General features: G+C 41.4%; 1 protein-coding gene across 3 annotated transcripts; it reads right to left on the minus strand.

The window, feature by feature from the left end:
• Positions 1 to 649: 649 nt before the first annotated feature.
• Positions 650 to 11046, minus strand: cnot10 (CCR4-NOT transcription complex, subunit 10). Of its 3 annotated transcripts, none has more exons than XM_019262728.2 (19): positions 10805 to 11046; positions 9655 to 9746; positions 9213 to 9374; positions 8940 to 9090; positions 8257 to 8396; positions 7109 to 7192; positions 6942 to 7025; positions 6474 to 6591; positions 6187 to 6336; positions 4527 to 4729; positions 4097 to 4218; positions 3622 to 3801; positions 3057 to 3137; positions 2851 to 2964; positions 2523 to 2653; positions 2411 to 2443; positions 1985 to 2109; positions 1492 to 1567; positions 650 to 1049 (listed from the first exon to the last, which is right to left on the minus strand). In XM_019262728.2, the coding sequence occupies exons 1-19, from the start codon at positions 10818 to 10820 to the stop codon at positions 889 to 891; spliced, it is 2223 nt and encodes a 740-aa protein (XP_019118273.1). In that variant the 5' UTR covers positions 10821 to 11046; the 3' UTR covers positions 650 to 888. The 3 variants fall into 3 exon arrangements, with proteins under 3 accessions (XP_019118273.1, XP_010745099.1, XP_010745100.1); XM_010746797.3 differs by having other exon boundaries at positions 1985 to 2112; positions 10805 to 11044; XM_010746798.3 differs by having other exon boundaries at positions 889 to 1049; positions 1985 to 2112; positions 8257 to 8393; positions 10805 to 11043.
• Between the last annotated feature and the right edge of the window lie 1514 nt (positions 11047 to 12560).

Raw genomic sequence — 12560 nt, forward strand, 5'->3', positions numbered from 1 at the left:
TGCTGCTACATTTTTACCTATATTGGACTATTGGGATCTTCTTTATATGTTGCCTCTGCTCAGGCATTGCATATGATTGGCACAGCTTATCATGCATTCCTCAGATTTATCACTAATTGTAAAGCTGATTGATTTACCACTATGAGCTTTATGGTCAGGTAGGACGGCCTTGTTTGTTTAGACCACTTTCAGTCCAGAACATTTAAGGACTTTAAACTAATTGGTAAACTATTGTATTTGTACTGTATTTGCTATGAAAAATCATATTTAATATCTAAAGCCCTCTGAGGCAAATGTACTTTGTGACTTTGGGCTATACAAATAAAATTGATTTGATTTGAAATTGATTTATTGTATATTAGCTTATTTCTACCTGACATAAATCCAGATGTTTCTTCCCCAGTAATATCACCTATCCTAATTTTAGTCAGCAAGACAGAGGGAAAAATCTTGCTGTTATTTAATAGCCTAATCGGTCTGCAGTTCCATCTCAATTTAATCAGTCTGTCACAACTTCTTCAGACCTGCTCACTACAAGAACTATTTATCAACCCATCACATCCAGGAGATTTATCTTCAGGAGAGTTGATACATGAATCAGATGAAGTGCACACACTGTGGTTTGTAGGTATTCAAGAGTCACACATCATAAAGTAAATAAAATTTATTTTCATTGTTGAGACAACACAGGTTCCTCAGTCAGTCAAATGGAAATAAGTGTCTGCTGCAGCCGAACCTCTCAGCCAGCAGACACACCTGCACTTCATTGGGCTCTTGGTGCAGAGGGAAAGCAGCTTTATAAATATCAATGCTCCTCAGGGGTGTGTGGTGTGTGTGAAGTTTGTGATCTTGGGGTGGGGGGGTGGGGGTGGCTAAGTCAGAGGAGGCTCATTTGCGCTGTACTTGTGTGAAGGATGCGGGCAACTGGATGGGCTGGACAGACTGGAAGGGCTGGACTGGTTTCTTGCGGGAGTCTGGGGAGACCCTCTGGACCGCTGTTGGCAGCAGCTGGTTTCGTTTGATGATCTGCAGGGCCAGCTGGGTGTTTCCTGAAGACACACAGCACAGATCCACATGCTTATTCCAGTCAGACCACACAAAGACGGGTCAGTCTAATAACTACATTTACTTTAGTGAAAAGGTTTTCTTTATTCACGGAAATAAGTTGAACTTCTCTGAATGATGTACCACTGAATATTTCATGTCAACTTAATGCAACTTCAACATCAAATCAATTATGAAGTCAACTTTAATTTTTTTGGCCCTTTTCAAGCTTTATTTTGATAGAGACAGCTGAAAAGTGACAGAAATGTGTGGAGAGAGAGATGAGGAATGACATGCACCAACCGAGCTATACACCACCCCAATTATAGAACTGACAAAAGCATGAGTGCGTTTTTGGTTATTTTAAAATCTCTTCAGAAGCTCCTCAACAACTTAAAAGTGGCTCAGAGTTATACAGTGTGTGCCAGGGAGTGTGTCAGATCTGACCGTTCTGCAGCTCTAAGTACACTCCCAGCAGGATGGCTTCAGGTGGAATCTCCTTGGTGTTCACCATAGATGCAGCCTGTTGAAGACAATACAAATTAGAAGTGGGTACCCTTCACTGGATTCTTCTCAACAGCACAATAAGCACAACAAAACAGCATATTTGCCCCACCATACTAAGGGGCAGTTCTACAGCTTGTACAGGAGGTCTTAAACTAAAAATGTGGCTGTGATGTGTCTCTTTACAAAGCGGGCACCTGATGGAGGCCACAAGCAGAAACACATTTGTCTCACAATAAAGCTGTTCTTCGAACTACAAGTCTAAAGACAAGTCTTACTGCTCTTCAGACTTCCCTGTCCATGTGCCAGAAATGCCTACGCTGCTTTAACACCACAGCATTTTAACTGCTATGTTCGGTCTGAACATAACCTAAAAATGCTTTATGGAGGTGAATACACAACGTCAGACACTTTCGGGACCTGTTGTCATGGTTACCTGATGCAGGCACTTGCGGGCCTTGTCATACTCGCTCCTCAAGCAGTAGGCACTCCCCAGGTTGAAGAGCATCATGGCCCGAGCTGACGTCACACTGCTGGGGTAACACATGGGAGTCTGCTTCCCTGCTGCAGACACACATGAATATAAAATAAAAGTTCAAAAAAAAAAAAAAAAAAAAATGCTGCCACCTCTCAACTTCATGGTAGGTGCAGAGTATACAACTTTTTGACTTTGACTGACGGTAAAGTCGAGTTCATATTTATGTCTGGGATGGATTACATGAACACTCATAGTATGTCCTACAGGCCATGTGTGTTACCATTTTATACATTTAGTGTCCGTTTTCCTAATTAAACATCCTGTAAATGAGACTGTGAATTCATTGAAGTAAAAATCATGAATAAAGGTTTCAACAAGACTCACATGACTCGACAGGCTCATCTCCTTTGTCAGACCCTGGTGAGAAAAACAAACCACGCGTTAAGAGAAGCAGTATAAATGGTGTGTTCTGTCCAGTCATGGAAAGCTCAGACACCTTGGTCTTGCTCACTGGTCAGCACTCCCATCGACACATCAGTGACGTTCTCTGGGTTGAGGTGAGAGATGGCGTCAGAGATTCTGTCCAGTGAGATGAGTGCTTCAGCAGCATAAAGGTGACCCAGGAACCTGAACACAGCAGAGGAGGAGCAAGTCAAACCAGCAGCTGAGTGAGGAGGAGGACTCTAAGGAGTCTGACTCCACCAGTTATCAGTCTGGCATATCATCAGCTGACTTACAGAAAAAACATGAAGTGATGAGTGGAGTTAATTGTGTGTGCAAAAAAACAAAGGGAGCAGCTGGCTTTGAGGAACAGCAGCACTTACTTGAGAGATCCTGAAACCTTTGTTTGATGGAGCAGTTTATCAGCGTGGTTTAGAGCCATCAGGTTGTCTCCCAGTGCTAACGCCACATAGGCACTACAAGCCAGGATGGAGCACCTACACATCCAACAGTTGACATTACAGCACAGCCCTCTGGGTACTACAGCTCATTTAAAGTTTCTGAATAATGATTGTGAGTTAAGACTTACCTGAGGTTTTCTACCTCCTGTTTTCTCAGTGGAGACGATGGAGCTGCAGACAAGAACTTATCAGCTTCCTGACCTTTCCCACTGCCAAACACACAGAACCAAACACAGACTGATCAGAGTGCACATCCAATTCACTGAGCCACGAGTCACGAGAACAGCACAGTATGTAAAATGAGCTCTCAGCACCACTGCTGCTGTTCTCTGACCAGCTAGAGGCTACACTTAATTTACATGCATGAGGCCAACAGTGATGGTGGAGGAAAAGCACCTATTTGAACCTACCAACAGAAAACAGAAAGAAACTTTGACGAAGGGTGCAACGTCTGGAATCTACTTGGTTCAACAGGTAATCTGTAACACCTGTGAAATGTAAATTTTCTCACTGTCATCACAACAAAGAAGTCATGATGTATTACTTGTTTTATATTTAACAGCAATAATCTGAACCTGCACAGCTCGCCATTAAATGTAGTGGTACAATATTTGTCTCCAATGAATTTAAATAGTAGAGAGAGAGCGAGAGCACGACAGAGAGAGAGAACGCGAGGGCGAGAGCGAGAGAGACCTGCAGGCATCACTGTTTTCGCTGCCGCTCTCCGTGCTCCCTGACTGACTGGAGCTCTTGGAGCCGTTCTCTGTCTTGGTGTCCAGTTGCTGATGTTCCGGCAGCAGCAGCAGAGCGTTCCTCAGGCAGATGGCTGCAAACTCCATACTGGCTACTGGGATAGCTGCTGACTGGCCCTCACTGAGCACACACAGATTCAATAGATACTTACTGATAAACATACATACATATATACATACATACATGTTGCATAAGAGATATTGTACAAATAGTTTTCTACGGTCCTGTCAGTTTCTTTAAAAACAGAAATCATGCAGACTTCATCGATCATGCAGTCTGTGCAGTTTGACATTTTTGGATGCACTGATCTCTGCATGAGGTGAACATTAGAAGACTCAGAGAGTGACTTCCCATAAAACTACAGTATAAACAGTGTCACTTGTGCTGTTCAGGACTGGAGAAGACATACACTGACCTGTAGATAGTATTCTGGGTAGACTGGGATGCAAGGACAATCTTGCGATGGTAACCTTGGCCGACAATAGACTGAACTATACCTTTTTTACAAGGTAAACCTTTGCTCTCCTGCTCCATCCCCTGGAAACAAACACAGAGACGAGGAGTTCAAACCATCAGTAAAGTTAGAACTGAAGAAGAAGTTTGTGAATAAATACTGAAGCAAAACTATCAAACTTCCAGTGGAAGGGACAAATCTTTACTGTTTTTTGCTCCAGAACATGAGCCACCACTAAAGGTTTCCTTCTTTTTGTCAAATATCTAAATATGAAACATGCAAAATACCAACAAATAATGTTTGAATTAGGACAAAAGGAAAATCCAATAAAATGACTAATCTACAAAACTGTAGTAAAGTCAGATGAGGATGTGCATCTGTGAGGTCATACCCCCTTGTTAGCAGAGATGCAGCACTCTGCAAGCCGCAGCCACAGTCGAGGGTTGGAGTGGTAAACCTGCACCGCCTCCATCAGACACTCGAACGCTGCCAGAGGCCTGCCAATGTGCAGCAGCTGAATACCACAGTTATACAGCAGCTCATAGCGCTTGTTGGCTAGTAGAGCACACATGGGGATACCAGTGAACTTCTTAGCTGGTTAACAGAAAAAAGAGACACACGTTAACCACACATTTTCCTAAACTCGTGTACACTTTGTACATTTTGCACACCTATGCTGTCTTACTGTGTAAATACTTGAAGATGAGAATATAGTTCATCAACAACGTTACAGTGAAATAAAAATTTAACATTTCACATAAATGTACAAAACTACACACACAGACACAGAAGTCCTAGCATTCCTAACTAGAAAGAAAAGTTATGGAGAATAGAGTGGAATGATACAGAAACCTCTGAATATAGTGAACAATTCATGTTACCAAGACCCATCAGAAGAACTTTTCAAACAACATAAAAGCAATGACACTAATTACAAGTGGAAGGAACATCACCGTCATCAGTCGACCACACACAGGAGCTATCACAGAGAAACCAAAAGGCACCAATAACAGTCTCCATGCACCATCAGCCTTTAAAAAAAAAGGCTCATTGAAGCTTGTTTACTACACAACTTTTGGAGAAACCTGAAGATTATTAGAGAATGTAGACGGGACAAAAATCTAACAGCATGATGCAGAAATAGCTCTTCACATGATCCTAAAACACAGTGAATTCAGAGGTGGAAGCATCATCTTATGGGGCTGTTTCTCTTCGCCTGGGACTAACCCTAACCCCTTGCCTGAACAAAATACAAACTATGGAAGGGAAGAAAGATGGAGTCATGTACTGCAAAATTATTGTTACTATCCACTAGGACAATGAGGATGAGATGCAGGTGGTTCTACAAGCATGGCAACAATCCAAACATACTGCAAAGGAGACTGTCAGTTGGTTCCAGTGGTGAAAAATTAAGGAGTTGGACTTAAACTTAACAGAACATGTATGGAAAGAACTGAAGATCAAGGTTGACCAGCAGGTCAGTGTGAAAAAAAACTCTACGTGAAGACAGAGAAATTAGTTTGTACAGGTGTGGCCTAAAGCCGCCTTTGTCAAAATTTTGTTCCTGTGTTATCCCACTTCATTTTGGTGGTTTGGAATGTTCTTTATCTGTGTGCTGCTGCTAAATTCAACCCTAACCCTTCCCTAAGTGACAATACAGAGCAGCTTGTTCATGTGTGATGAGACAATGTAGTCAGTCTGGTTTCAGTGACTCAGTGGATTCTAGTTCAGCTGTTGAATATCATCTTTGAATGTTATGACATGAATTACACTGACAACATTACTGTCACCTACTGATTTAAGGGGTGCTGGTTTAAAACATAAAATGTCTATTATAATTATGAACACAATATTTCATTTTTAAATATCTGAAGTATCATCACGACTACCCAAACACCAAGATGAATGGAGCTGCTCTTCTCTTGAAGGAGCAAGCTACACACTTTAATTCAAGTCTACAGGAAGTGAGTGCTTGATAAGATGAACTGATATATAATGTCATTCAAAAGCTCAGCTGATTCAGTCAGGAGACAGTGTTTGCTGTCACTCACATTGCCCGTTGCCGCCGTCTCCCAGCTGTGCGCAGGTGTGGTCGTTCTCTTGCAGCGCCTTCTTGAAGTAGAAAATTCCTAGATTATGTTTCCCCATTGCAAAGTGAATGCAGCCCAGATTGTTCCAGAACATACATCGAACACATTCACCTGAATGAGACAAGATGACACATAGATGGTTCCATCTACACTGAAGACAACATTTGGAAATGTACAAGTCAATAAACACATTAACAGCAGCCTGATCAGAGTGAGCCATCAGTCTATAGAAGTACAGTAGGTGTCACCTGTCTTGATGGGACCAGGATGCTCTGCGATGTTGGAACTGTTTAACAGCTTCACTGCTTTCCGGTAGTTTCCCCTTAAGTACTCAAAATTACTCTTGAGGAAAAGTGAGGGTGCAGACTGATAGAGGGGACAGGAAACAGAAGCTCAGAGACTGCACGGTTATCACATAACAGACATGACTGCTGTAAATGGATACAGGGGAGGCTGGAACAAGGACCACAGGAAATGGGTTTCTGACACCTTCATCAATATATACAGAGTTTATGAGGACATAGAGACATCAGGAGCTGAACTCAGAAAACATTGTGAGGCTCAAAGAAACTTTTCTTAACCTGTCAATTCTACGTTTTTGGTTTCAGATTAATTCACAAAGCATCGGATTAATAAAAGTAGCTGCTCAGTTTGAGGGAAGTTAGAGGTGTAGAGGAATGTTTGAACAAGGTCATTAATAACAGACTGAGACTCACATTCCCTGCTGTGTTCATCACTGATTTGATCTCCCTTTTACAGGCTTTGGAGGATTTCATCTGGATGTAGGCTCTCACTTTGTACTGTAACAAACAACAGGCAATCACAGTCAGCAGGATGGAGAGTGAAACAGAGAAACAGTGCAGGTTAACATCTGAGCTCTTGCCTGATGCATCTTTGATTTGGCCGCCTCGATCATGGCTGTGAACTCCACCTTCTGGTTTGCTCCATCTTTGTTTGAACTGTTGTTCTGGAATCAAGCACAGCACTCAATACACTGCAAACTGTGGGCTTTTAAATGGATTAATTTGACTTCATTTGTCCTAACAGAAATCTTCAGTTAGTGGCCTCCAACACAACTACATGACCAAATTCAATTCTTCTCAGTTGCAGCCATCTGAGTGGCTCAGCTCAGATATTCCGTTTGTTTACTTGTTGGTTCTCGACCTGTTTCCTTCAGGGATCTTTTCTATTATCAGTAAACTGACAAATCTGATGGTTATTGCAGATTATATTCATCGCACAGCACTAACAGAACAGAAGAGCTGACAATTGAACAATGAAAACAAACAGTGACACAATAACTACACAAGTTTGTGCCAAACGAGCCATTTGGAGAAACTTTGAGCAAATTGATTAATTACTCCTAATCAGAGATTTTTTATGTCTGTCTGTCATACAAATTCAGTATGTCCTTTGTCATGGCTAATGCATTGCTAACAGTAAATAACATATTATTGAACAAGAGTTTCATCACATTTGAGAAGTCTGGATGTTTGTTCAAGAAACCCATCTCAGGACTTTACAAAGAATTTAATTATATGACTCCAATTATTAAGACAAGGACATTCTTATTCATTAAACCAATTAATGAGGCAGGCCATCGAGGGAGATCTGTTGTGGTCACTCAGTACGATGTAACTTTAATATTGGTCAATGAAGATGCTCTGAACTAAGCTAATGAACAGTTCTTGAAGACATTCTTATCCTGGCTACCAAACTTATACAATAACTATAATAACTACATTTCTTCGCTTGTCCAAGCTCTTAGTGTACTGGTCCCCAACTTTTGATGTCATATTTAAGGAAAGAACAATAGATTCAAATCCTCTTAAGACAATTTAGGTATTCAATGTGAGCACGATCCCTCCTGTAAACATTGGATTAGTGATACACTACAACTTTTGAGACTAGAGTTTTCTCCTGTACTTGTGTATGAATCATTTGTTGAACTGTGAAACCTAATTAAAAACTGTGGTGGAAAGCATTGAAAGACATGTCATCTTTCAATCACAGTGTGGTGTGGGGGCATACCTCTCCTTTGCCGTTCTTGTTGCTTCCTTGTACAGACAGTTTGTCCAGCACAGTAAGCAGATGAAGGGCCTTCTCTGGCTGGAAGGTGAGTAGGTACAGATCCACCAGCAGAAAGCACACGGCCTGAGCAAACTTCTCTTCTAGGACAAATAACAGAATGATTCCATGCCAAACTCAAGGCTGACACATGGACCCTCAGAATATGTCAGATCTATAACTGGAATACTGGGCTTTTCTACAGTATCTCTTGGTACTGTTAATTCTCAAAATAATGAGTTGTTTGAAAACCTTTCTTCAGTTACAGAAATTCCTAGGAAGATATCCATTTCAAAAGGCAAAACTACTGACAGCACAACATTTTCCAATGTGGCTCAACAAACAAAGGTTTTTATAATACAGTCAAAGCCTGAGCAGCTAAATTCAAGTGAGATTTGAGTCAGTCTCAAACAACATATAAGTCATTATTTTACATATTAATTCAATCATTTCCTCTATATCCACTGTATCCATATATACACTGACAAGCACTATTGCAGTATTTTTCCCACACACTCTTTTTTTTTTCTTGATGAATGACTTCAGATGACAATCAAAATTCCAATGTATCAATTGAAGTGATTATTTAATGAATTGACAATAGGCTTTACTAAAAACTAAACCCTGTGTAAAGCACCATGACGTACCAAATGGTTCCAGAAACTGGTAGAGCCTCTCTCCAATGGAGATGGCTTCAGAGAACTGCCTCATGTGATAGTGGATGATGGCTTGATTATAGTACAGCAAACTATTTTCAACATCATCCAAACCATCAACATCCTCCGCTGACGTGTGAACCTGAAAAACAAAGACAGGACAACTGATGAAATACAAGATATCATGAAGAAGCACAGTTCTGTGTTTGTTCTCCATGTGAACAGACAGCCTGAGAGAATCACGGCCCACATTTCACCACTTACCTGGTTCTTCATTGCCATTAGAGACTGCTTTAGCGTTCCTGTGGTAGTCTGACCACTTTTGTAAAACTCTACGACAGCTTTGTTCATGGCGATTTTGTAATCCTCTTTGTTGAGCTCCTGCAGGGATTCGAGGTGTTTGAGGGACTCGTCATATTTCCCAGCCTGTCAGGAGCACAGGGGCTCATTTCAGAACATTTACAACATGATAGAATTTCTTCTTGCTTTCACTAATCAGAACAAGGTCCACACTCGTGATGCATGCAGTCTGTGAGTGTGCAGGAGCCCTGTAGTATTTACAAGTTCATCCACAATGCAATGTCATCTCTCCTTAGTGCTCTACTGTTGTATGTTGCATCAGAGACACTGGACCAGCAGTTCTGACAGGACTGCAGACACCAGCCAAACTTGTTGGACTGACTCTAAAAGAAAAGAGAGCATTTACCGAAAACTCCTCATATGCACTGACTGCCACTTCTTTCTCTTGGTCTGTCATTCCGGGGGATGATGAGCTGTCATGCTTTGCCTCATTTTGTTCTGTTTAAATTGGAAAAGAGGGAGAGAGAAAAAAATGATCACTCACACAACAACACTGATCTGTGACTGGAGGTGTTACAATATATTGATATCCAGTTTAGGAGGTGGACATTATAATGGGATACAAAACAGTGATGTAGGCAGCGGTTTGACCGAGAGTCAAACATCATATTTGAGTTATCAGTCAGACCTACAAAAGGTACATGCTACCTTAAACACTTAAAACAAAACAAAAATTATTTTAAAAAGCACCAGCAACAAAGTCCAGCACAGTGCAGCTGGACCAGTGCTCAACACAGAACCTACAGTCCAACCAGCACTGAATGAACCCTCATCTGAACAGAAAACTCCTTTTCATCAGCCCAAGCAGTGAAGAACAATATTCAGTTTGAGACTCAATAGAACCGCTGGCCAATGAAAATAAACCCAAGTGACACCTCTTGTGTCTAATAGAAAAGCTCAGTGATCCTCCAGACTTCCCTCCCAGCCAGTGGTGTGATCATGGGTCCATTCAATTCAGTTTTATTTATGTAGCGCCATATCATAACAAAAGTTATCTCGTGACACTTTCCATGCAGAGCAGGTGTAGTTTATAATGTTAATGAGCTGCATGAATGATGTACTTCTGTCTCAGCAGCAGTGCGGTGCTCACCGTCAGCGTTAGTTGTTGGTTCGTTTAACGTTCGTCACTGCAGCAGTGCGTGCGTGGGGTCATGTCCACGCGGTATTTACGAGAAGAGTTCACGACGTTACAGACAGACACGTTACAACAGGTTTGGGTCGTGTGTGTTCTGCCGGTGAAGAAAACACTTGAACGCATCACGTGTGAACGGAGTGTTACCTGAACGCGTCTTCGGGCAACATGCATCACGGCTAGGCTAACGTTAACCGGGACCGGCTGTGGGGAGCTGCAGACCACAAAGACCCCACCACCACCTCACAGTGTGCTCCACTTCACTTTTATTCTGGGCTTTTGGAATGAGACGTTCACGTTCACGGAGCTCAACTAGCGTCCATTGACCAGAGCTAGCTCGCAGCTAGCGTTAGCTGACACTCACCTGTGTTTTCTGCCATTTGTGACGCCTTCACGGATACTCCAAACCTTTCAATGTACTTCACGTCAAACTAGACTGAACGCCGTTGACCGAGCGTTAAACGTTGACACGCAGCTTGAAGCTTGAACAGACACTTTGCCACAAAGACAGAGCTATGCTCTGCTCCGCTCACACACAGGCTTTGCTGTTTGCTCCTGCTTCTTCTGTTCTCAAGCGTTCATTGATGGTTGGCAAACCAGCCTTTTGGTGCATTACCGCCACCACCTGGATACAGTGTGCAGTGCATGAGCATGAGCTGACTTTACACAGGAAACAAATCAAAAGAAAACAATCAAACACAGATTTTTTTTAGTTACATTTATTTTTTATAAACTGTATAGTATAATTATATGTTGTCTGTTGAAGTGTACTGCTTAGGGCATTAGCAGATTGCTCTATGAACTGGCGTAGTCGTCTGGGCCCAGTATTTCAAAAGCGATCTGACAGGATTATCCTGTTTGGATTGGGTTAAATATAGATCTGATCTGAAAACTGGGTATTTCAACACAGATCCAGAGAAGCCTGATCCTAAAGATCAAGATCCTGAAGACTAGACTCTGGTAATCCAATCCTCCCTTGAATCCAGATAAAAGGCTGGATTTGGGTATTTCAAGAGTTAAGGCAGATATCTGGATCAGCTTGATACCAAAATTTCAGGATCATTTGGATCCCACCTTAGAGGTGGATTTCACTCAAGTCTCAGCTCCACTTCTCCTGGATATTGTTACTCAAGCTGCACACTGAAGCACTTTCAGTTTTTCATCCTTCTGATTAAATGAAGACAAATTTGACTTCAGTCAGAAGCTTAAACATGCACTTTTAAAATGTTTGGAAATAGCTTGAATGTGATTGTGAAACATGCATCAATGTATTTCAGTGTTTGTATACAAACTGATTATTTTACATCATCAAATCAGACCACAATTATGTTCAGTGAGAACCTTCTATATAAGGCAGAAATCTGATTAAATGTTTCTAATCGTGTTACTGACCAAGCTATATACAATGAAAGTAATGCAGTTACAATATCAAGCAGTTTCAAGCACTTTATTCAAAATCCAATAACTTGAAAACCTTGAATGTATAAATACAATAAAAGCATTTCCAAGGATTTCCAGCACTCATACAGACCCGGTTGTCCTTAATAGCTGAGTGGTACATGGCTGTGAGTGAACTCTGAAAGCAGAAGACAGAGAAGCTGTATGAGTATATCTTTGTTTATGTACACAAAAGCATGACATCATCACCAGCATTACTGTAGCATCATGACACTTCTGAATGAACCGTATACTTAATACTCGTAATTTGAATTAGGTGCCAATTCTAGAAGTTGGCTGGTTGGCGTTCATATGGTCTTTAAACCGCTATACATTAGACGGCGGTAAACGTACACTTTTGACGTGAAGTCGTGCTCCCAGCTGCTCCTTTCCTGAGGTTCTGATCCGGAGACGGAGACACGAGATTTGGAAATCCGTATTCGGCCAGGTCGGGATCACGGTGTTCCACGCTGCCAGTGTTTTGAAATACAGTCGTCCAGTGGCGTCACTAGGCCTCAAGCCCCCCTAAATAATTTGGTGGTGTTTTATTATTATTTTTATTTATTACATTTTTTTTTTCACAAAAAAAATGCCTATTTATGCAATACAAAGTGGCCAGAATATGAGTTTAAACCAATAATCATATAAACTGTCATTATTCACTTAAATATGATCATAAATCT

Source organism: Larimichthys crocea, chromosome XIII, assembly GCF_000972845.2.
Source record: "Larimichthys crocea isolate SSNF chromosome XIII, L_crocea_2.0, whole genome shotgun sequence".
Lineage (NCBI taxonomy): Eukaryota > Metazoa > Chordata > Actinopteri > Sciaenidae > Larimichthys > Larimichthys crocea.

Coding starts and splice junctions, on each gene's coding strand:
- cnot10 (XM_010746797.3), bottom strand. Junction 9,375..9,654: donor GTGCATATGAGGAGTTTTCG/GTAAATGCTCTC, acceptor TGCTCCTGACAG/GCTGGGAAATATGACGAGTC. Junction 6,592..6,941: donor TGATGAACACAGCAGGGAAT/GTGAGTCTCAGT, acceptor CCCCTCTATCAG/TCTGCACCCTCACTTTTCCT.